The sequence below is a fragment of the Vombatus ursinus genome, unplaced genomic scaffold (genome assembly GCF_900497805.2).
Source record: "Vombatus ursinus unplaced genomic scaffold, bare-nosed wombat genome assembly UNPS02000582.1, whole genome shotgun sequence".
In the NCBI taxonomy this organism is placed as follows: domain Eukaryota; kingdom Metazoa; phylum Chordata; class Mammalia; order Diprotodontia; family Vombatidae; genus Vombatus; species Vombatus ursinus.
This window is the reverse complement of record NW_020940360.1, coordinates 2,176,314-2,202,368: the sequence shown is the minus strand read 5'-3', so window position 1 is coordinate 2,202,368 and position 26,055 is coordinate 2,176,314. Positions and strand designations below refer to the sequence as shown.

Here is a 26,055-nt window from a genome sequence, read left to right as displayed (position 1 = left end):
TATTTGATTACTTGTAAGCCATGGTCAAAAAAAGAACATATATATCACCTTTCAAGAAATTATCAAGGAAAACTGCCCTGGTATTCCAGAACCAGAGGGTAAAATAAGAATTCAATCACCTCCTGAAAGAAATCCCAAAATGAAAACTCCTAGGATCAGAGGCAAATTCCAGAGCCCTCAGATCAAGAAGAAAATATTGCAAACAGCCAGAAAGAAACAATTTTAATGTCATGGAGTCTCAGTCAGGATAACACAAGATTTAGCAGCTTCTACATTAAAGGATCAGAGGGCTCAGAATCTGATATTCCATAGGACAAAGGAGCTAAGATTACAACCAAGAATAACCTACCCAGCAAAACTGAGTATAATCCTTCAGGGAAAAATAATGGATATTCAATGAAATAGAGGACTTTCAAGCATTCCAGATGAAAAGACCAGAGTTGAACAAAAAACATGACTTTCAAATATAAGACTCAAGAGAAACATAAAAAGGTAAACAAGATAGAGAAATCATAAAGCATTCAATAAGGTTAAATTGTTTACATTTCTACATGGGAAGTTGATATTTGTAAGTCCTAAGAATTTTCTCATTATTAGGGCAGTTAGAAGAACTAGATATAGATAAAGGGCATGGATGTGAGCTGAATATCATCAGATGATTAACTAAAAGAGTAAAATTAGGGGATAAGAAAGAGGAATGCACTGAGAGAAGGGGAAAGGGACAGGTAGAATGGAGTAAATTATCTCACACAAAAGAGGCATGACAACGCTTTCACAATGGAGGTAAAGGGAGCACGTGAACCTTAGTCTTATCAGAATTGGCTCAAAAAGAGAATAACATACACACTCAGTTGGATACAGAAATCTACCTTACCCTATGGGAAATTAGGGAGGGAAGAATATGAGAAGAGAAGGGAGGAGGGGCTGATAGAAGGAAGGGTAAATTGGGGGAGGGGGTAGTCAGAAGCAAAACACTTTTTGAGGATGGACAGGGTGAAAGAAGGGAAAGAGTAGGATAAGCAGGAAGAAAAAATAGGATGGAGAGAAATACACAGTAATCATAACTGTGAAAAATATTTACAGCAAGTTTATCTGATAAAGGCTTCATTTTTCAAAATATAGAGCACTTAGTCAAATTTATAAAAATAAGGACCATTCCTCAATTGATAAATGGACATGAACAGGCAGTTTCCAGACAAAGTAATCAAAGCTATCTATAATCATATGAAACAAAATGTTCTAAATCACTACTGATTAGAGAAATGCAAATTAAAACAACTCTCAGGTACCACCCCACACCTATCATATTGTTGAATATGACAGATAAGGAAAATGACAAGTGTTGAAGGGGATGTGGGAAAAAATTGAGACACTAATGCACTATTAGTAGAGTTGTATACTGATTCAATCATTCTGTAGAACAATTTGGAACTATACCCAAAGAGCTATAAAACCATGCATACCCTTTGACCAAGCAATACCACTACTAGGTATGTATCCCAAAGAGATAAAAAACAAGAAGAAAAAGGACCCATATGTACAAAAATATTTATAGTTGCTCTTTTAGTGGTGGCAAAGAATTGTAAATTGAGGGAATCTCCATCAATTGAGGAATGGCTGAACAAGTTGTGGTATGTGATTGTGATGGAATACTGTTGTGCTATAAGAAATGACAAATAGGATGCTCTCAGAAAAATCTGGAAAGACTTACATAAACTGATGCAAAGTGAAATGAAAAGAACCAGAACACTATACATACTAACAGCAATATTGTATGATGATCAACTGGGAATGACTTAACTATTCTCAACAACACAAAGATCTAAGACATTTCTGAAGGACTTATGACCAAAAAATGCTATTCACCTCCAGAAAAAGAATTGGTAGAGTCTAAATGCAGATCAAAGAATACTTTTTTTTAACTTTATTTTTCTTGGGCCTTTTTTTTGGTCTGTATTTTCTTTCACAACATGACTAACATAGAAATATGTTTTACATGACTGCACATGTATAACCTATATCAAATTGCCTTTTCAATGAGGGGAGGTGGGAAAGAATTTGAATTCAAAAAAATTTTTAAAGAATATTTAAAATTGTTTTTACATGTAATTTGGGAGGAAATAAAATATTAAATAATTTTTTTTTTAAAAGTACAAAGTTAAATTTAAAAAAAGTGGTTGATGAGGAAGGGGCAAGAAACAAAGATTACTCTAAGACTTTGATGTGGAAGAGTGTTTCCATTAGAATATAAGCTCAAGGGGAAGTATAGTATAGTAGAAAAAAGCTGTCCTCAGAATCAGGAAGACTTGGGTTCATGTCCAGCCTCTGACAAATACTGGCTATATGACTGTAAACAAGTTACTTGATTTCTCAGTGCCCTGGGTGACTTTCTTAGATTATATGGAGCAGGTTCCAATATGCATTGGTAGAATAAGTTCCTCCCTAAGCTTCCTACAGAGAAACAAAATGTAAGTTCCTTAAGATCAAGGACCAATTTGTTTCTCTCCTGGCATCCACAGTGCATACATATGCTCATACATGTAAGCATGCATATATGTATTTGTGTGTATGTATATGTATATATATATACACACGTATGTACATACATACACACACACACACACACACACACACACACACCCCTTACTCACCATAAAATGATTTGAGATGCCAAGAAAGGGGCCCTATAATGCATTCCAAAGCTGCAGAGCAAGACAGGTGTATACCACCCAATAGCTGCCAAGAAAAGGCCTTCTATCTCTGGCGAAATGTGAATTGTCAGAGGAACAAGGAACAAAGCTAAAAGCACAGAAATTGGGCATGTGTAGAGAATATAAAGGATGACCTGACTAAAGCAAAAGGATTATGAAGAAGGGTAACAAAGTGAACTCTGAGAAGGAAGTGAACAGACAATTAAGAGAACAGCTTAAATGCTACACTATTTAGATTAGATACCAAGGGACAACATGTTTCTTGAGCAAGGAAGTGATATGATGAAAATGATGTTTAAAAAGACTATTCTGGAATCTAGATGTAAGCTCCTGCAATTCTAGGAGGCTGTAGCAGTAGTCCAATGATGAAGTGATGAGGACCTGAGTGAGAGTAGAAATTCAAAGAAACTGACCTTATTTTTATTTTATGACTATCTGTTTCACATGGCTTGAATCCTGAAAATCCTCAGGAATCCTGCATCAATAGACATTAAGATAGTTAGCAAACAAAAAGAAAACTTACCATATTTGTCTCGTAAGCCAACAGTACATCTGAAGACTCCTCCAAAAGCAACATCTTCACCAAAAATTACTGAAAAAGAAGATAATCTTTAAGTATAGTTTACTAAAAAATTCATAATATGCTAATGTCATAATATAAAATTATGCACTCTTACTTGACTAAACCACATTCATACTTAAGACTCACCAAATCAGTCAAACTGGAAGAGAACTTTGAGATCATTTAGTCTAACCCCTTATATTTATAGGTGAGGAAACTGAGACCCAGAGAGGATAGTGTCTAAGGTCATATAGATAATTTAGTAGTAAAACCAGAACTTGAAATCAGGACTCCTAATTCCTTTATTCATCAAGTCTTACTGCCTAATTAAGTGAGATAATATTTGTAAAGCACTTATCACAACATCTAGCATATGGTAGGCACTTTATAAGTGTTTGTTTCCTTCCCTTCCCTCAAAAGGATCTCACACAACTCCTTCAAATAGCTACGGGTATTTACAAATTTATCCATAATTGTTTCAATACTGAATTTATAAAATACTAACATGAAATAAAGCAGCAGTGAGGTTCAGTGGTATGAAGAACTTGGTTCAAACCCTGACTCCGAAAGATAACTGATCGGATGAGGCAAGTCAAAGTGCCCCCAGGCAATTGTCTAAGACCATAAATTGCAGAATAGATGCTCATCTGCACTGGTACAGGAAGCTCTCTATACCAGGGATTCCTAACCCAGGATTCATGAATTTGATATTTTTAAAGTATTTTCATAACTGTATTTCTCTATAATTTGTTTCCTTTATGATCCTATGTATTTTTTTTGCCTTTAAAAACATGATTCTGAGAAGAGGGCTATCGGTTTCACCAGATTGTCAGAGAGGTCTTTCACACCACAAAAAAAAAAAAAAAAGGTGCTCTACACAGATGAAATAGTAGGCCAGGAGAAAAAAAAACAATAATAATGTCAAAGATTTTATGTTGTTGTAAGTATTTTTATTTTGTGTATGTCTTTCCCAAGGAGTATCAGGTAAAAAAAGTAAAGGGTCATCTTAAAACTGTAAAGTAACAATGTTTTCCCTTGCAGGCCATGAAGGACAGATTTCCTTAAAATGCTAGTCAGAATCCCAAATACCCAAGAGAGATAGTGTGGAACTAAGGAAATTTTCATGTTTGACAATGCACTCCTGGGTACTAGGATACATCTCTACGGAGATAGGAAAGTAATAAATATTTCATGGTTGTTAATGTTTACAATGTGTGTTTTTTACTGGCAAGGTACAAGGGTAGAGAGAAGACAGAGGAGGTATGGAGTGAAGAAATTTTGCCTAAATTCAGAACTCTAGGGCTTTAACTCCCAATAGAGAAAACATTACCCAGCTCCCCCAACCTATAATAATTTGGATTCTTCTTATGTTGTTATTACCAGTCAGCATTAATATTGAATTGTATGTCTAGTAGCATTGATGAATTTTCCCATGCTCGTATTGTGACCAATAGCACCCATTTCTGAGCTTTTATATGACAAAAAAAAATATGGCTGACTTTCAGAGGTTTCAAATCCTTGACCTTGATCTCAGAACACCATATTCTAGCAAAATGAACTAACATTGAAATATTAGATTTGAAAAACTGATTTGGATCATGCCAGTAATTAATGACAATAACAATTACACTATGCTAGAAAGAAGGTCTGAGGGTCAAGAGTCTGTTCCAGCTCTGGCTTTGCTGCTGGTGTTGGCCTATTTGGAAATTTCCTCATTTGGAAAGGAAAGTGGCTGGGCTAGAGGATTTCTAAACTCTCCTTTAGCTATAAAATTCCATGATAATGATCAAAAATAAATACAGGTCTAAATGGGGAAAAGTTGATCAACAAGGCCAATGCAAAGTGTTCCAATTAGGTACAAGAATTGAACCACAAAGCTAAAAATCAGTTCTATGTATAGTTCTAAATCAATCATATGCAACTTGTTTGATATGTTATGAAGAAAATCAAAGTATATGAGCCAATTCACTATTCAGTTAAAATCAAGATTCCAATTATGTGCAAAGTAGGCATGCTTAATTTAAACTCTACTTTCCAAATATAGAGGAAAATAAATATTTCATTCCTTTTGTAAAAACTTTAAACATAAAAGCACTACATCTTTTCTACTTTGAATTGACCTTTTGACTGGGATGCTATGAACTTTTTCTCAATCCTCATCCTTCTGGACTTTGCAGCCTTTGACAATGTCTATCACCCTCTTTTCCTTTATAGTCTTCTCTCTTGGTTTTCACAATATTGCTCTCTCCTGGTTCTCCTCTTACCTGTCAGAATGTTAATTCTCGTCTCCTTTACACACTGATAATTGTGGATGTCCCCCAAGTCTTTGTCCTGAGTCCTCTTCTTTTCTCCCACTATGTGATTTCTCTTAGTGATCTCAACAGTTCCCACGGATTCAATTATCTCAATTAAGATGATTCTCAGATCTATTTTTCCAGCCCCAACCTTTCTCTTGACCTCATTTCTTATCTCCATCTACCTAGTGAACACCTCAAACTAGATGTCCCATAGACACTTTAAGTCAACATATCAAAAATGGAATTCATTATCTTTCCGTCAAACTCTCCTTTTTTCTAAATTTCCCTCATCTCTACACACTCTAGTCTATTATCCACTCTGTTGCCTAAATGATATTCCTAAAGTGTAGATGTGACTACATCACCAAATATACAATAAACTCAAGTGACTTCCAATTGCCTCCAGAATCAAATATAAAATTCTGTTTGACTTTTAAAGCCCTTCATAACCTGCCTCCTTCCTACTTTTCCAATCTTCTTTCATCTTACTCCCTTTGCATCATGATCCAAAAACGCTGGACTCCTTGCTGTTTCTCATACAAGGTTCTCCATCTCCTGACTCCACGCATTTTCACTGACTGTCCCCATGCAGTATTCTCCCTTCTAGTCTCCACTTTCTGGCTTCCTTCAAGTCTCAACTAAAATCCCACCTTCTGCAAATAAGCCTCTCCCAGTCCCCCTTAATGCTAGTTTCTTTTTCCCTCTGAGATTATCTCTACATTATATATATCTTGTTTGTATATAGTTTTCTGCATGTTGTCTCCCTGATTAGGTTGTGAGCAACTTGAGGACGGAGATTTTTTTTTTGCCTTTCTTTGTATATCTAACCCTTAGCACAGTGCCTAACACATAGTAGGCACTTAATAAGTGTTTCCTGACTTTACCAATAAGTGATAGACTAGTTGTAGCTGCTTTAGTGGAGAAAGTGCCTATAATAGGAGTTCCCTACACAAATAAATCACAGTTTCTTCAAGTAGTCATATGTCAAGCTATATAATTTTAAATTTTAGCCAGATCACAGAACTACTATACAGACACAAAAATGGAACATTAATTCACCATGCCTTTCCTCCTTTAACACCCAAGTTATTTAAGACCAAAATCTTAAAGGCTATTGGGCACTATTATTATTAAATAGCTGAGATCTATATGCCACCTTAAAGTTTGCAAAGTCTTACATATATTCTTTCACTTAAGCCCCACAACAACCCTGTAAGGTAGTTACTATAGCTATTATTACCCCCATTTTAGAGATGAGGAAAGTGAGGCTTAGAAAAAAATCATAGGATGACATATTTAGAACTAGAAATTCTTCTTTGTCCTCCTTCTCCTAACCCTCCTCCTTCCTTCTCTTCCCTACCCCTTCTCCTATTCCCCCTCCGTCCAAGTCGGGAGTCATACCCTTACATGTGGGTTCTCTGTCAAAAGGCATATAAATTTTGATCAATTATACCTCACAAGGTATCTTGGGGTTTGAAAGCTAGATTTTTTTCCCTACTTAATTATTCTATCATTTTTCCCCAAAAAACTGGGACACTTAACTTTTGTCTCACGTAGCTTTCATTTATGATTTCTTGAAATATAGCTCTAAAGAAACAGGCTCTGATAAAGCCCATTGGGATTCAAATGGAGCTACTTGACTGTGCCTTTAGACCCAAATCACTCTGGCTTTCACACTTTGGCCAATAATAGTCCCCTGCTCAAGCCTCACTTGCTTACTGTTTGGGTTTTGATGGCTTAAAGTGAGTGTACATAGCAATTGTTTCTGTTCTGGCCAGAAACTCTGAGGGTCTTCCCCTCCCAGATCAATTATTTTGTGAAGGCAAACTCAGCCATCTTTTACCTCCATTCTAACCTATCCTTTAACTACTGAATGTATGTTGCCTCAGACAAACTGAGACCTGGGAAAGACCTTAGCTTAAAAAGGCCAAGGTCTCTCACTGCCTCCTCTGGGGCCATCTCCAGGTGTTCTGACCTATGTTTTGCCAGTGGACTACAATAACTATAGAAGAAAGAGTGAGGCTGATGATTCTGCACAGTTCTGCCTCACTTAAATCTAATTCTCTTGCAAGTCAAGACATCCCCTTCCTGATGTCATTGGTTCTCTTTGAGAACACAACAACAACAAAAGTCCAACTCCCTCATTTTAAAGATAAGGAAATGAGATGTTAAGTTACTTGCTCAGACAACCAGAAACTATCAGAGGCAGGATTTAAAATGATCTTGAAAAATATCATCATTTCTTCATGACATTATTTGGGCTCAGGTTTCCTGCCTAAAAATATATTTCTTTTTAATATTCTCATTCAAAATGATTTATTAAGTACTTATTAAGTACAAATCACTGTGCTAGACACTGAAGAAGATAAAAAGATAATTGACACAGTTCCTTCCTTCATGGAATTTACAATCTAGCCTGATCAGGCAGCAAAGGGTAGTGGTAGTTTGTCTGTCATTTTTGTCCCCAAAAAACCAAGTCAATGTAGTATTGATATTAATTTAGAATTCTCTCAGATTTAGTTTTGAGGTTTTTTTTTAGATGAAAGAAGGAATAGCTGCCCAATAACAAGAAATTTCCTATCCTCTCAAAAAATTATTTTATGGCACCTTTTAATAGAAAAATATGACTATTTTAAATGGCAAGCCATTCTTTAATGAGCCCACAAAAGAAAATAGATAATACTTACAGAGACAAAGCTAAAGTAAAAATGTAATTAGTCTCTAATTATAAAAATGGTGAACATATTGAAATATAAACAACATAACAGTGATGTGACAACAGCAAAGCATGTCTTCTGGAATTAGAGGAAAGAGAGACTTGTGCTCAAATTATAAATACCAGTCATATGAACTTGGGTGAACAACAAAAACCTCTTGGAGCCTCAGTTTCCTCATCTATAAAAATCTATAAAAAATAATGGTTACCAAATTTTCTCAATAGGGTTGTTGTGAAATACTTTTTAATGCAAAAGTATTATATAAAAATTGAAGTATTACTATTACAGATGGAAAATAAGAGTTAATTATTAATTACTCCTACTTCTATCACTAACTAGCTGCATAACCTTGTGCTAGTCATTTCATCTTTCTGGGCTTCAACTGCCTTATCTGCCAAATGAAAGAGTTAGCATGTTCATCTCTAGGAACCTTTCTAGCTCTAAGATTCTGAGAACTGTATTTTTAGCCTATATTTCTATTATAAACCTATAAAGAAGAGGGTTCTAGAAAACCATTAAACTAGAGTAACAGAGTCCCAGAGGATATTATCAAAAGAAAAGCAGGGAATTAAGTAGAACTTGTTACCCTGGGCCATTCTTTTACTTAGGATAGGATTTAATTCTATCCCCTTTTTGGCTCTGCCATTACCAAAAAGCTGGGATCAGACCACAAAGAAGAATTTAAGTGCCAGCAGGAGATCACACAGGCTAAGAAAAGAAACTAAAGTGTAGTCTGCCAGGAACTTGCACAGAGGATAGATATGGGAATTCAGAGTAAACCAAGAGAAGCTATCAAAACATCTGTCCTCTAAAGGGGAATGTGGCAGAGATGCCAACTGAAGCAATACACAGAGAAGCCAGATTTAACCAACCATAGAAATTGCCTAGTGCCTTACTTCTGGCAAACCAACTAGGAAAAAAAAATGGGTCAAGGGTGTCAAGACTTGCAAGGAGCCAGAACCATCAAAACCTCCAGGAGAATGAAGAAAGCAAATACAAAATCAGTCCTGAAGCCCAGGAGAGGAATCTTTGCAGGGTCCAGTTAAAAAGTGCTTTCCACAAGCCAAATTCTAAGAAGCAAATTCTAAAAGAAAGCACAAATCCGGGTGAACCTAGCAATTGTATTTGCCACTGTTAGAAAATTCAGCATGTGATACAGCATCTAATCCAGACAAAACTGGAGGGCTCTAGGGGAAAAAACTGGAGAAAGGGGGTCTTTAGGGATATCTAGGAAATGGAGCTAATGTCTACTTCTCCCTTAGACCAGAATTAGCTCTTATGACTAATATAACTTCATAATTTTTTTCCTTTTGTTATGAATTCTTATACATTTCCCTATAATGATTCCCATGTTTTTATTTTTAAATACCTTTAAAAAATTGAAAGAAGGATATGCAGTTTTCAAAGACAGCAGGGTAGGGTTCAAAAGTAGAAGGAAGCCTATATCCCCTCCTGCAGAATAGCAGAAAACTGTCAGAAAGAGAGTCTAACAGCAAAAAAAACACACAATAAAGGAAGTTGGTAAGACAAGCACCAAAGGGCCAAGAAGTGGGAGAAAACTGAGAGTACCATTTACCACAAGCTTGTGGTACTCCAATTAGTCACCAGACTTAGCTTTTAATTATATTAAGCTTATCAAAACTTAGAAATTCTCAATCTCTGAGCATTAATTCACCCGATATTTACAATGAACAAAAGACTATCACCTAACCTTTAGGCAAGTGCTCAAATGCAAAAAGATTTGAGATTTTATTAGAGCTACTTTGCTAAGGTCAAACAATTTGTAATATGTGACTTTTGGACTACTAACATTATATATTGAAAGGAAGAAAAATTAGCCAGTCAAGAAGTAAAATACTGAATTGTTCAGAGCAGATGAGATAGATAAATTTCAAACAGCTGTCAATGCCTAACATTCAAAGTAAACTAAGAAACATGTCAAAGAAAGGAAACATTTCCAGAAACTATTGTGTAAATAAGCATTGTATTTCTAGGTACCAATTGAAATTTTAATCATGCTATTTTACCTTTGACAGCTACCTGCTAATAAATGGGGATGTTTTATAAGTAATCTCAGGTGCAATTTACCTAGCTTCTTAGAGTTCTCTCAACTTTGAATATTGGCAATATTCTACTGACATTTTATTTAAAATATTTTTGAAGAGATACTTTTAAAATGCCTCTCAGGATTTATTCAGTCAATTTATAACTAATTAAATTCAGAATTTTTATTCCAACTAAATATCTAAGGCAATATAAAGTCGATTGAATTCACTTCCTACAATATGCTTACTCCCAAATAACACAAGAAGTCACAGATAGGTTCATACTCATAGATCATTAGAGTTATGGGAATCTGAGAGGTCATCTAGTCGAAGCTCTTTCCCAATACAGATTAAGAAAGGAGTCCCAGAGAGGTGGAGTGACTTGCCTCAACTCATCTGGTAAAACAGGCAAAACTAGAATCCTTCCCTCTCCCCCACCTCAAGTCCATTACTTTTTTTTTTCTTTTTTTTCTTTTTTTGGAGGCTATTGGGGATTAAGTAACTTGCCTAGGGTCATATAACTAGTAAGTATTGGAGATTAGATCTGACCTCAGATCTACCTGACTCCAGTGTTCTATCCACTCCTAGCTGCATCTCCCAAGTCCATTACTAAGAAATTAATTCAAAATCTCTAGCCAGGGAATGATAGGCACTTGAAGACTGAATTTTTTTTTTAATTTTTTTTCCATGACAAAAAGACATCTATGTTTTAGAACACAAGTGCCTTTAGCTAGTAAATGGTAACTTACTTTTCAAATTTTCAGGCTAGAAAATTTCTAAATTTTAAACCTGGCTCAGAACACTTCCTTCCATCAGGAACATGTTTTCCCAAAACAGTGCCAACCAGTGCTTTATTGAAAATTATTTTTAAAATACCACACTCTTAACTAAGATTCAAATTGGAGGAAGGGAAAACTATAGAAATCAATTTTTATTTTCCAGAATGTCAAGTCTACTATACAATTGTTTCAGACTTACCCCCAAAAGCAACACTAAATATATCAGTAGTGATAGCTTTCTTTTCCCAATGAGAAAGCACACTGTAACTCTTAAGGGCTATATAAAAGATCATACTATTAAGCCCCAGCACAAAAAAAAAAAAATGGAATAACTTTGTTATAAACGGTGCTGAATTCTTGGTGAAGCACCTAAATTTGAAACTCTTTAATCTTAGTATTTTGCTCCAACTGAATCAAAACATTAAAAAAAAGATTAAAAAAAATTTTTTTTATATTTTTTATAAAAGAACAAGAACATATAAGAGCATAAAAGTCAGTTTTTTTGTTGAAGGGGGAAACTGGATTTGAAAAATTGTTCTGTTATTGTTAAAAATTATTTTTGAGAACCAAAAACTATATAAGTAAAATTTTATACAAGTTGCATAGACTGTACTTTTTCCCTTTATATCTGACAAATATAAACTCTAAGAATACTTACAATCACTCTTCGTAACAGAGCCATAGTTTAAGTCTTTCTGGTTTCCCTGGAAGCACCAGAAGCAGTAGAATCTTTTCTTCTTTTTTTTTAAAAAAAAAAAAAAAGCTTCTTTTTAAATTTTTTTTTGCTTGTTGCTACACAATTGGGGTTAAGTGACTTGCCTAGGGTCACACAGCTAATACCTTTTGTGTGTTGTGTGTTTGAGACTGGATTTGAACTCAGGTCCTCCTGCCTTCAAGGCTGGAGCTCTATCCACTGTACCACCTAGCTGCCCCTATTTTTTTTTTTAAAGAATGAGTCTTACTATTTTGCCCAGGCTTGAAGTACACTAGCCACTTACAGGCACATCCTCACTGCTCATCTGCATGGAAACTTTGACCTCCATTTCCAACCTGGGCCTATTTGCCTCTACTTAGGTAGCATGGTGGACCTCCATTCCTAGAAGCTCATCATGTTAGTGCAAAACAGTATAGATACCCAATTGACTTTAGCCCTACTGTAGCACAGAACTCCCACACTCAAGCAATTCACTGGCCTTAGCCTCCCCAGTCCAATAAAAGGGATTACAAGTATGTGTCACCATGTCCAGGAGCAACAACTTCCCAACCACCTGTATACCAGGGAGTCCATGAACTTGAATGGGGAAAATATATTTCAATATTTTTTGTTTCCTTTGTAACCTTATTTTACCGTATGCATTTAAACAAATTATTCTGGCTTTACCAGATTGCCAAAAGGGTCCATAACAGAAAAATAGTTAAAATCTCCCATAGTGAAATCTGCTGCTAAGATTGCCAAGTACAGAAAGTAGATTCCTCTTCACTTGGGCAGCAACTGCCTACATCCCCTGCCCCCATCTCCTCAAAAAATGGAATTCTCACTGAATAGTCCAGCAATTTTACTCCCTCCCTAATCACCAAAAGCTAGGGTGGAATAGGGTCCCTCTCCTGAAGGGATTTGCATTTTGTACCCTAGGACTTTGTTCCAGGCCTCGGTTTTTTTCATCTATAAAATGAGGGAAGTGGACAAGATAATTCCTAAAATTTACTTCCAGTTCTAAATGCTATAATTTTAGGATTATAGTATTGCTGAAGTCATATCCTAGTTGTTTTTTTTCTATATGCTCACAGGAACAAAATTATATGCAGGGCATTATTAAATCAGGAAGATAAAATGAAATTTCAATGTTAAAGATATTATGAAAGCAAAAATAACTTGATATTGTCCGATAAGTGTAAGACTCAATTAGAAGTAAGTTTACCAAAAACATTAATATCACTATTTGTCTTTTTTGTTTTGTTGCATTTGTTCATAATAAAGACCAAATATTAAAATATCAGCAATATGAATCACTATTCTGATTAAAAATTACAAGTCTTTAATTATTCTGCAGTCTTTTAATGTAATGTTCACATAGACACAATCAGCTTTACCTGCAGTAGGATCTTTGGCCAATGAATTATCCAAGGCACTTGTTATAGACTGGAAAAGATTCATTTTCTGGGTTTGTCCTGTGAGATTAAAAACATCATTTTTAGACACTTTAAAATACACAAAAGTAAAATATGTATTAGCTAAGCACAAAATTATCTTCATAGTAGAGAATAAGCTTTGAAAGATCTATGGAAAATCTCAAGATAGAGAATATTCAAAGCCTCAATTCAACTCAAGAATTAACTGGAGTACCTAGGCATTTACCACCTTGTTGGAGAAATGAGACACACATGAAACAATTAGATAACACTACACATCAATACAGAGGCACCTATGTGGCTCGGTGAATAAAGGGCTGGACCTGGAGTTAGGAAGACCTGAGTTTAAATTTGGCCTCAGACACTCATTAGCTATGTGACAGTGGGCAAGTCACTTAACCTCGACTTGCCTTAATTAATTGGAAAAGGAAATGGTGAACCATTCCAATATTTTTGTCAAAAAAAAAAAAAACACATGGGGTCACAAAGAGTCAGATGCAACTAAACAACTGAACAACAACATAAGTGAGTATAAATAACTAAAGCTTTTTTATTAAATGGAATAGACAATGTGGGAAGTGAAGAAAAGTTCAGGCATCTAGAAAGTCTTTTATGGAGGGAAAAGATTCAAATTAGCCTTGAAAATATATATAAAGACATATGAAATATAATCACTGAGAAATTATTTTTTTAATCATTAGATTTTACAGTAAAAGGAAAAATAAGAGTAGAGTGACAGAAATATGGATTTTGGCCCTGAGAAATGTTAGCATGCTGTATACCATGCAAACTACAATGCACTAAAATGAAATTGAGAACTGTGGGGACTAAAAGCTATAGAAAAGCAACCTCGAAGAGTATAGAGAGCTATGTACGGGGAGTCAGGAGACCTAGGTTCTAGCTCTGACTCAGCCACTAATCAGCTGTATGACCTTGAGCAAGCTATTTAACCTCTCTGTGCTTCAGTTTTCTCATGTGCCAAATAAGTGATCTAGACCAGATGATCCCCAAGGTGACTTTCAGCTCAAAAATTCTCTAGCATCTACATCTGGACTCTGCTCCTGTCTGGGCTCTCTCATATTGGTACTTGGTACTATTTGCTTTCTACTGGCCTGGATACTCTATCTCTGACTGGCTTCCTGCCCAGTTAAGACTTCTGAGTATTGATTCTGACTGACCCACCCACCCCCCAGTTTGTCCTGACAGCTGAGACTGCAACCCTGGCTTTGTAACCAGATCTCAAGTAACTATAAGGCCCCTTTCTAAAGTAACTGACCTACTCCCTCCCCTCCAGCCCCCAGATATGATCTTTAGCCTATAAGCAGCTCTTAACTATTTTGCTTGACATCTTGACATACCTCATTTTCCTAACTCCTCAAACAATTCCTTTATATTAAATTTACCATGTATTTGCTGAAGTCTCTACCACTTTTATGGCACAGGGTTAGGCATGGGGGATACAAAGAAAACACCAAAGTCTCTGGGGTCAAACACATTCTACTGGCAGACCTAACATGAACACAGAAAGTGCCTACAGAGAAATTTGAGGACAGAGAACATTAGGAACTGAAGGGATTAAAGAAGACTTCACTAGTCAATAATCAAGTTATCTATTGATTAAGTGGTGAAGTCCTCCCTGTTACCCCCAGTTATTAGTATTCTCTCCCTCACCAAGACTGAATTGAGCCTTGAAAGAAGCTAAGACTGCTATTTAAGAAGCAGAAGTAGACAGTAAGTAAAGTACTACTTGTGTCATAGAATGGAAGTGTGAGATGGCTTGTCAATTTCAAGGGAATTTGACAAAATTCCAGTTTGACTGGAATATGGAGAAGCTATATAATGCTCCAAAGGTAGACTGGAGTCAGATTATGCAAGGCCTTAAATGTCAGGCTAAGGAGTTTATTTTTCATCCTAAAGACAATAAAGAGCTACTCAAGATTTTTCAGCAGGTGTATATTATGAACAGAATCCTAAAGGGGAATTATTTTTACTGCCATGTGGAGGATATATTAGAGAATGGAGATACTGGAAAGTAGAGAATTAATTCAGAGGCAATTATAATATTCTATCCTCCAAAGGCAGTGAGAATCCAAACATTTGAATGATATGTGAATGCAAAGAATACAAGAGATATGAAAGTGAGACTTGGCAACTGATGAGCAGTGATAGGGACCAAAGAGTCAAAAATGACTCTAAAGTTGAGAACTTGGGTGACTGATGTTCCAGGCAGAGTCAAGATGGTGGAGCAGCAAAAAAAGTACAGCCTAATCCTCCCACCAAATCTCCTCTGCAAACATCTAGAAAATGCACCAGACTGAATTCTGATTGGGAAATCCAAGAAAAAGTCACAGAAGTCATTTTTCCAGCCTAAGGTGGCTTAGGGATACAGACAGGGAGATCTAGGAGTATACAGAACAATTCCAGTCCCCAAAGACTCCAAGAAAGTCAAGACTAGGCACCAAGGCAGAAAGCACCAGGGAAAGAAGAGATCCCAGGGGATCACTGAACTGGTTCAGAGTACAGAAACAGATGCCATTTGAAAACTCACTCATCTACTACCAGTTCTGGGTCACAGATCCAGGGCCAACTGAGGAGGAGACGTTACTTGTATCTAGGAGTGGTAGAGAGGAGAGTTTCAGTCAACAAAGAACTGAGCAAGGAACTAGTTCAGAAGCAAAGAGTAGCTGTGTGGCTCTGATCCTAGGAGCAGAGCAGGGGCTCAGTTCTAGCCTCTAGTCCAGGTTGAAGCCCGCAGTTGAATAATCTGGAGTTATACCGGGTGCAGCAGCCCCAGACCAAAGAAAAGCCTACAATTCAGTAGCTTTGAAGCTATAGAGTTTCTTAGCAGGCTAGCCAACGAATCCAATTACATTTTACTGAAATTTCCAACTAGGGACAAGCCAACACACCCAAAACTGGGTCCGAAACTTGCAGAACTCAGACTAGGAAAGCAGTAAGCCATCTTTGCCCTGGATCACATCACTCTGAGAGCACTGAAAGCTTGCAGGCCCCAACCCGAGCTGTCAAAGTGGCAGAAGGGTACAAAGGAACAGAAGCTCATGTCAGACAATCCCCACAAAAGTACACAGTGCCTAGCCCTAACATAAAGTCCAAAGCCCAAACATAAGCATGCTGGAAGAATGAACAAACAAAAGTATTCCACCATAAAGAGCTGGAAAGCTCAAAACCCAAACCATAAAAAAAAAAAGGATTCAAAAACATCTCAAGCAAAGCCTCAGAGAAAAATGCAGCTTACAAACAATTCCAACCAGAATTCCTAGAATAAAGGGAAGAATTAATAAAAAGAAAATCTAGGTGGCTCTGATGATGGTGGCACCAAGTTATTTTAACCACTATAACCTCATGAAAATTCATATCCTATGGGACAAATATCTGGGATATCTATGAAGTTTCTGAAATAATGTACATAATCCTATTATTTAAATTGTTTACTACAACTATCTACATGTCTGAAATGTATCAGAGAAGCTGAGTCAACTGGCTGTGCCAGCTGTCCCAAATGGAGATGGGATTCTCCTAGCTGCCAAGGTATGCCAGGATTTATTGTACCACTAGAAATCATGGGACCCTGGTCATTCCACGATTGTTGTTTTGACATGTTCTTCTTGTGCATTTTTTGCTCTACTTTGAAAAAATCATTCTGTCAAACCTCCAATAGTATAAGAGGGAACATGTCATAGTAGATAGAGTGCTGGCCTGTAGTCATGAAGACCTGGGTTCAAATCATGCTACACTAACAGTGTGACCATGTCCAAGTCATTTAATTTCTCCAAACCCATTTCTACCTCTATAAAATTAAGAAGCTGGAATAAATGGCCTCAAAAGCTTCTTCCAACTATAAATGTAGACTCCTAAGAAAGAGAGGTAGAAAGCCACCAGTTTGTGATGAGACAAGGAAATTTCAAAGCTCTAGAATATGGAGGCAGTGCATTTGTGAGTGATGACAAGATCAAGGGAGTGAACATCTTTGTGTGTAGCTGAGGTAGGGTGGATGAATAGGTTATGGGAAATGAGTAAGTTGGAGAACTGAGAGGTTAGGTTGTTTGAGAGACTCTGATGAAGTTCCCTATTCTGAGTTCAGGAGTTAAAGAGCAAAGAAAGATTTTGAGTCAGGTACTGAACTCACTGAGGAAAGGAGAGTGTGCTGGAGGTCTGAAGACAACAGCTACTAGAATTTTGATAGGGTGGTAGATGTATATTGTATGAACCTCAGAGGAGGAGAGGTTACCAAGTAATGGTGGTAGAGGAAGAACCTGGAAGTGTCGGTGGAGTACAACTCCCCATCCTCAACCAGGAAGCTGAGGGAAATTAGTGAAAGTACAGCGAGTGCTGGAAAATGTAGCCAAGGAGGCTGTGTTATCAGGAGGAAGCCAGGACTCTTGAGAGTCAGAACGTATTAGGAGAGGTAAAGGAAAAGATTTAAGAAAACAAGTTTGTTGCCTATGAAGCAGACATTCCAGAAGACACAGTAGAAGGGTGGGTAGTTAGGACCTGCAGGATGTGGAAGTAGGGTGGAGAGAAGGGAAAGGAGGATGGGAATGAGGAATCAGTTGAAGGATAGGGAATGGGGTTTGGATGATGATCTACAGGGGTTCAGAATCACTAAAATGTGGAATGTATGACCAGGTGAAAGTTTGTTAATCATTAAGTGAAAAATTTAGAGAGATTTCCAAAGTCAATAGTATTATGACCTAAAAGAAGAATCTTTTAAGAGCTTTAGGCCAGTCAGTTGAAGCGGCAAGAGTTTGGAGCAGAAGGAGTGGTGATAATTCTCCTTCCCCCAGCAGGAGACAGGCAGTAAACTTGATGGAATGGCATCCTCTCCCCACACGAAACGAGTGAGATGGAATAGTGCTTATCCTCTTCCTAAGACCAGGCAGGAGACGCCAGGGTACAAAAGTAAGGCACCCACCTCTCTACTTTACACTTCCAGGGGAAGCTGGAGATCAAGTAAGAGTCACAAGATCAGTCAGGACACAAAAGGCAAGATAGAAAGTGCCCACTTCTCCTCTTCCTTCCAGTAGCTAGAGATCAAATACAGAAACATTTGAGATAGTACTCCTTTTCGTTCATGAGAACCTCACTTAATTGTGAACAGGTGAATTTACAATGAAACATTAATACATACACATATGGGATAGAGTGTGTTTAATTCAAATACACGTGGAACAAAATTTCTCTGAGGGTTATGAATAATAACGAATTCTGGTGGCTTATGTATTGGAGGTCATCTATCATGTGAAAATAAGTTGGCCAGGTCATATAGCAAAGATGTCAGATTAGATGCCAAAGGGTTATAAGAAGCCAATTGATTAAGAGGTTGAAGACTCAACAGAAGCTAGTGGCATAACTATTCGCACAAAGATGGAAAAAGCCAGCCTAAAGTTGTTAATTCTGGTGTTCTGAGGCTCTGTGTAAGACAAAGGAGAGTATGTCAACACTCCAAGAACTTGTGATTTCTCTGATTTGGCTAAGTCACTTTGACTAAGTCAACTTAGTCTTAGAGAGTTGTGTGAGACTCAGGGAAAAGAAATGACTTGCCCATGGCCACAGAGCTAGTAAATTCTTCCTGACTTCAAATTTAGCACTCTATCTACTATACCACATGGCCTTTCTCAGGAGTATAATAAATAAAATCATCATTCTTTACCATTGGCAGCAAGTGATTCCTGGACCCAAAGAAGCAGTTGTACTGATAACAACTGAAGAATACAGTGTTTTGAGCAGTTTTCTCTTGGTTTGTAACTAACCTCCTTTAGTGAAACTGAGTGCATTATTATTAGCACAACAAAGATGGCAAAATAGCCAATGAACATGGTTAGAAGGAAACAGGTGTGACTGTAAGCCTGGAAATGCTGCAGGTACTGTCATTCAGATAACAGGTGGAATTAGCTAAGATATTTAGAACATACAGTGGATCAAATAATGGAGTTCAGTCCTTCAGATAGGCCCTAATCCTATTTTCAAAGCCCATAAAAGTAAGGAACACATGAATGAGACCGGAAACTCTCTCAATTCTGATCAGCCCTTGTTTTGTAATTTATAGCCTGAGAGAGTTGCCTAGGGGTATTAAGAGATTAAGTGACTTGCCCAGGATCAACCAGCCAGTATATGTCAAAGGAGGGTCTTGAAACCAAATTTTCCTTACTCCAAGGTCAACCCTCTATCTGACTAGACTATGTTTCTGCAACCAGGAATATGGAAGGAGCAGTCCCACGGTACTCTGCCCTGTTAAGACCACATTTGGAATTTTGTATATAGTTTTGGATAAGACAATTCAGGAAAGATTCTGATGAGTTGGAGAGCATTTAGAGGAAGGCAATGACAATGACAGAGGACCTGGAAATAATAAAGACTGTGATAATAATAGCTTATTCTATAGAATGCTTTAAGGTTTTCAAAGTATTTTTCATGCATTATCTCATTTGATAAAACAGCCCTTGGAGGTAGCTACTACAGGTATCCCTGTAGTGGGGGAAAAGTACAGTATGTTACCTTAGGTATGATAAGCAATTCTGTTTCAAGCCTCTATTTGGTAACTAAGTAGTTATTGTGTAAGTTGTTCTTCTGTAATAAGATAAGCACTAGTAAATAGTCTGGCAATCACATAAGAACTATTAATGATCTATGTGTCTTCCAAATATAGTAAACAACTACTCATGTTCTATGCCTCCCAAAATCTGGTAAACAATTAATAAATACTTGCTAATGATCTTAGTTTTGATTTCATCATAAGCTTAGGTAAGTAATCACCAATCAGAACTTAGGTGTAACCTGTAATACCCTTAGCCAGAATAGTCTGAGTTCTGTGTTTGAATTCTGGGTTTGCAGTCCTGATTGACAGAGAGATTTGCCAGAATGCCACATGGTCACTGGCTGGGCAAAGAAGGAACCTTTTTATGAGCACCAATACAAGATACACTTTCTAGGACCTTCAGGAATTGGGTTAGTTGTTTGTAGAAGGGTTGGTGTCTGATCAGATAACTAGCAAGTTCCAGATTAATAAAGTTTGGCTGAATGTTTTGATAAGTATAAATCTTATTAGTATGAAGTCAACCCTAATAAGCATAGATAACAGTAAATAGGTTTTAACTATTTTAACTATGGAAAGTGAAGCTAAGAGATGTGAAGTAATTTGCCCAAGGTCACATATCTAGGATAAGTCTAAAGTAACATGCTAACTCAAGTCCTCCTAACTCCAAAGGTAGGACTCTATCCACTGTACCACTAACTCCCCCTACATCAAATTGTGGAAATATAATAAAAGCCTTCTTTTTTTGATTCAACTGAAATATTAATAAATATTTCTCTAGTCTAAGGTCCTTCTTAGACTCTTCACTTTAGGAAAGGGTCAAAAATAAAATACTAAAACTTCTGGAAAATGTAATAAGGATGGTAACCAAAAAGTACCTCTTTATACTTGAAATTTATACCTTTAGGGTTGAGTTTATACTTCTTTCCCATTCAGAAGGGATTATCTTTTGATAGCTTTTTGATTGTCCTTCTTTTTAGTTCTTGAAGGGAGTGATTGAAGAAGGAAATGAGTAGTTGAAGAAGGAAATGAGTAGTCGAAGCAGGAGATTAAATGACTACTGTTCAACTAGAGGGAGTAGAATGTTAATCCAAAACTGTATTTTAACCATTTGACCTTTTTCTTGTTCAAGATTTCTTTCCATAAATCAGAAGTTCTTGATTTGGGGGAAAAGTGGTCCCTTGGGGATCCATGATAAATTTCAGGGGGTTCATGAACTTTTTCTCCCCTGTGGAGTAGAGCATGAGAGGGAGAGAAAATAGATTTCTGTTCATTTAAAAAAAAAACAAAAAACAAAAAAATAGAGAGGGCAGTGCTACAGATGTGGAATGTGCATGCATTTTGGATGAAGTAACTAGTGACAGTTTTGCTTAACTATTTTACTTTGTTACAAGACAGCTTTCATAGGGGAGGAGGGTAGTCTGGAAATATTTGTAATCTGAAAACAAAAGAAGACAATAAAACTGTAAAACTTAAAGAAAAAAGTGAGGTCAGGCACCAAAATAGAGGACAAAGGAGCAACTTAATTCCTCGAAAAGAAATCTATGCATCCATGCAATCCCTCCATAGAATTACATACAATTAAGAAACAGCACCAGATAGAAACAGACTCCAGAGATACAAATACAAACTGACATAGAGATACTGAATGCCATTGAACTGGAGACACACACCAGGACCAGAAGGAGGCCTGAATATCCATGTGGCATGCCCAAAAAGAAGTCAGACAGAAACACAAAATGAGACTGAATCTTGGCAAGAGGAAGTAGAAGAGCATTAAATGTCCAGTTCACTTGGCAATAGAGGCCCATAAACCACTCCTTCTGCACATCCCCAAGGGGGAAAAAAGGGGAATAGAACAGATAGGAGCCATGATGTTAAAGAGTAGCTAGAATCCAATTCTTCACTAGTACTATGAGGCACATTACTCTGTAGTTCCTTAAAAAGGGAGGGTTGAGGGGAGAGAGGTTCACCAGAAAGGAAGAGCACTTAATTATTTAGCTACTTTTCCTAAATGGGGAGAGGATATCTCCAGCTCAGGGTGATACTATAAATCTCAGCAACTTGATGGGTACCTGTAGGAGGTAGGAACTAACAGAAGGGAGAATGTCTTAATGGATTACAAATTGGGGTATGGGTCCTTTATATTTAATAACTGGATTAAATAAAGCTTTCCCTGTATTACTTAACCTGAGTGCTTGCATGAGAGCAAAGAGTTCTTTTAGATAGACACTATTAGTCAAATTCTGATGTTCCCAGAGAAGACCCTTAGTGGGGCCCAAGCCAAAAAATTTGAGAAAAAGCTATCCCAACACCAAGGATCCAAAATGGCCCAATTGACATACATATTATATTTAGGTGGTTCATTCAAGGCTGATTTTTTAAACATGACCACAAATTCCATTATTATTAAGGAACAACACTACACTACTCACCCATTATTCTCTACAACCAGCAACTCTTCTGTGATAAAAATCAGTGTCAAAAAAGCATTTTCGGGGCAGCTAGGTGATGCAGTGGGCCCTGAAGTCAGGAGGACCTGAGTTCAGATCCGGCCTCAGACCAAACACTTGACACTTACTAGCTGTGTGACCCTGGGCAAGTCACTTAACCCCAATTGCCTAAAAGAAAAAAAAAAAGCATTTGCCCCCACTCCCATGCAAGATACATGCCTATCCAGCATCCCTGTAGAATTAGCTTGAAGGACTATCAATAGCTACTGTTAGATGAGTCTGAGAAGAATGAAAATGTTTCTGTTAAATATGAAAGGAAAGAGTGGATTCTTGGGCTTGAAGACAACTTTGCATGTTAAGCCGTGTCACCTGAGAGTTGAAGAATCTTTAATAATAAAATGTAGTGGAAAGGACACTAGATTTGGATTCAGAGAAACTGGATTCAAATAACAGCCCTACTACTTTTTCCCTCTATGACTTTAACCTGTGTTGGCCTATTTCCTCATCCTTAAAGTGAGAAAGTTAAACTAGATGATTTCTTTTTTTTTTTTTGGTTGTTTGTTTGTTTTTGGCAATTGGGGTTCAGTGACTTGCCCAGGGTCACACAGCTAGTACGTGTCAAGTGTTTGGTCTGAGGCTGGATTTGAACTCAGGTCCTCCTGACTTCAGGGCTGGTGCTCTATCCACTGCACCACCTAGCTGCCCCAAAATAATTTCTTTTTTTGTTTGTTTTTTGTTTTTTTTAGATGATTTCTAAAGACTCTTCTAGCCCTAATCTGAGCCTACGATCCTAGTTGTCAAATGTTATCCTTTTTGTGACATTCGGTATCAAAATATATTAAACCAAACTTTGTTTCTCCTTTTCTCAGACCCTTCTAAACTTCATCTTCCACATCTCTTCCAAATGACAAATTTCACTGTGTTTATATTAGCCCTAAGTGTAGCTGATCCATCATCAAGCATTTAAGCCGTTCTTAAATTTCTAAAACTGAATCAACGGCTTTGAATGCAACTGATTTGCTTTTAGCTACAAAGCAACAGCACCAAAAATGGCTTCATAGTCGATTTCTAATAACTCAAGACTGTAACAAGTAGGGCAAAAAATTTTGGAGGTTGGGTGGGAAAGGAGGACAGAACAATGCACATTTTGATATTTCTTGACATTTAAAAGTAGGAATTCGTCGCTGGTTCATATTGAAATGTAATGTCAAATTTTATCTGTTCTTGTCCAGGAAGAAGCTTTTCCAAATGCTCTACAACGTACACTACATATAGGCTAAATAGCATATAGCAGACAAGAAAGAGGGCAAGCTTTTAGATGTATCAGTCCCTACCCTGCAATGCAGAAAATCTCATCAGGTCTCTTTCTGCTCATATTCATTAACCTGGAGCATGGAGTACTAGAAAGAGCACTGAATTTGGGAATTGGGAAAACCTGGACACCATGGCAAGTCAGCTAACTACTCTGGGCCACAGTATATCATCTGCAAAATGGGAAGAATTAGATTTGATGACATCTAAAGTTCCACCCAACCTTAATTCTATAATCCTATGAACAAATATTCATCAAGTACCTTCCATGCAAAGTCCAGTACAATGCCCTGGGGGGAAGAAATGAGATAAGAAGATAAATAAATAAGATAATAGTCTTTGTCCTTGAACAGATTATAACACAGATAAAAGGTATAAAAGCACCTATAAACACTTACTATATTGTAAGCACTGTGCTAAGTGCTGGGGACACAAAGACAGACAAAAATGATTCCTATCCTCAAGGAAATCACATTTTAATGGCGAAGACAAAGTGCAAACAACTATGTACATGCAGAATATATACAGAATAAATCAGAGGAAATCTCAAAGAAAGACAAGTTAAATACAACAGGGCTCATCACCCAGGTCAACACTCCCCTAAGCAGCGAGTCCATTCCTACTGGGATACAAATTCCTTGAGAGCAGTGAATGTCTCTCTTTGTATTTGAATTTGTATCCCCAGTGCTTGAGATTATGGGCTTATTAATGCTGTTTCATGCAGTTATACACACCTAGAGCTGGAAGGGACCTCAGAGAGTCCAACCTCTTCAATATGAAAAAATTTGTTCTTATCCAGAGCAACTAAAAAACCAAGAAGGCTTCTAGCACTTCGGATAAATTTGCAAGGTCAATATGCAAAACATTTGCACAAGATGAAATACAGGGCTGTACCAACAAGTGAAAGCTTAAACAGGTTCAGTTATCCCTTCCACAATCTCAGGGCTTAGGGGTACAGCACCCCCATGATCTGAAAAATCCATGTAAAAAAATTTTGGCCCTCCCTTCATACCAGAGGAGAAGTCTGATTTTTTTTTTTCTTTTTCTTTTATAGGGCATTTACTGTACTTTATTGTAAAATTTGGGTTAATCATTTCTGAGTTTCTAAACTTTTTCTCTGTTGTCCACTGGCCTTTGCATGTCATCTGTGGCTTCCACAAAACTCCCCAAAATTCCCATTTACAGTAATTTTTATGCCACCCCACGATATATCGAAACCATGATGGGGAAAGTCATAATGGGAAAGAGATAACTATGCTATGCTGGAAAGGCTCCGTGTATGGATCCAAAAACTGTGTTGACTTTCTGAGAACCAGGTTAGCTAAGTACAGAGGGGCTTAGTGATAAACACTTTGGTCATGACAACCCATGAAACAAAGCATAAAATGGCCTTTAGTCCTATGCAATCCTCTTCTATCCTTCCCAATAAAATAGCCATGGAAGATGAGGAGACAGAAGATACAAAGAATCACACTGTTTTTAAGCCACCTACAAACATTAATTTAACAGCTGCAGCTCTAAATGTGGGATCTTTGTCCAATGACCATAAAAAGACAAACTGTAACAGAAATGAATCATATCAGTCTTGCTAATCTCACTATTAAAGAAACCAGAACTTGGAGCTGAATAGAAGCATGGTGTGAGGGATTGTCTGATGTTAGCTACGTGCCACGTGGGGGTTGAGGCAAGATGGGACAGGTGTGAGGGATTGTCTGATGTTGGCTGTGCCACGTGGGGGTGGGATGGCAAGGAGGAGGTGCTAGGAAGGGGGTAGGGATCAGAGCTCTTTGGCTGGTCGGGCTCCTGGTTTTCTTGCTCCTGCTCGGTTTGCTGTGATGGTTTCTGAGTAAAGTTCGAGTGTTTGCACCTCCTGATCAGCTCGTCTCTAAGTTTATCCGGGTGGGCTCCGAAGACTGGTATGTGTGACCCTGGCAGCCTGTTGAGAGTGCATGGCACGGCCGGCACAGCATGGCTCACAGGTTCTCATTGAAGAAGAAAAAAAAGTTTACCAGAGTTGATTTTCTTGTTATCCAAAGGCAACAAGAAACAATTTCATGAGATCCTAAGCCATCTAATACTGCAGGACTAATGATGAGCATTTGGGGGAAAAAAGACCACCATGAATATAACTGCAGTTAACATAATAACAGCTATTATAGAAGAAAAGAAAGAATTCTATGAAGAATTTGAATAAATGAAAAATTGTTTATTACGCACTGCTGCGTCAAGCATTGTATTAAGTATTAGGGATACAAAAAAAAAAAGGTGAGACAGTACCTGCTGTCAAGGAGCCCACACTATTACTGAGGAAGACACAACACAAAGAGGCTCAGATTCTTATAATGCAGCCAAAAGCTCAGATTCTTAAAATCTAGCCACTGCTCAGATTCTTGTAATCTAGCCACTAGCCAATAGCTCACTAACATTCAGACTCCTTAAAAGTCTGTCCAATATGACGGATATTCTAATAAACCTTGGGTGAGCATGCTCTTTTAAA

General features: G+C 37.3%; 1 protein-coding gene across 2 annotated transcripts in view; it reads right to left on the bottom strand.

Moving 5' to 3' along the window:
* BCKDHB (branched chain keto acid dehydrogenase E1 subunit beta) overlaps nucleotides 1–26,055 on the bottom strand; it is a 240,947-nt gene that overhangs the window by 209,286 nt on the left and 5,606 nt on the right. For both annotated transcript variants that reach the window (XM_027855230.1, XM_027855240.1), the window contains exons 2-3: nucleotides 13,203–13,280; nucleotides 3,235–3,303 (exon numbers count right to left, since the gene is read on the bottom strand). In XM_027855230.1, coding sequence (XP_027711031.1) covers nucleotides 3,235–3,303; nucleotides 13,203–13,280 — 147 coding nt within the window. The remainder of the gene's footprint in view (nucleotides 1–3,234; nucleotides 3,304–13,202; nucleotides 13,281–26,055) is intronic.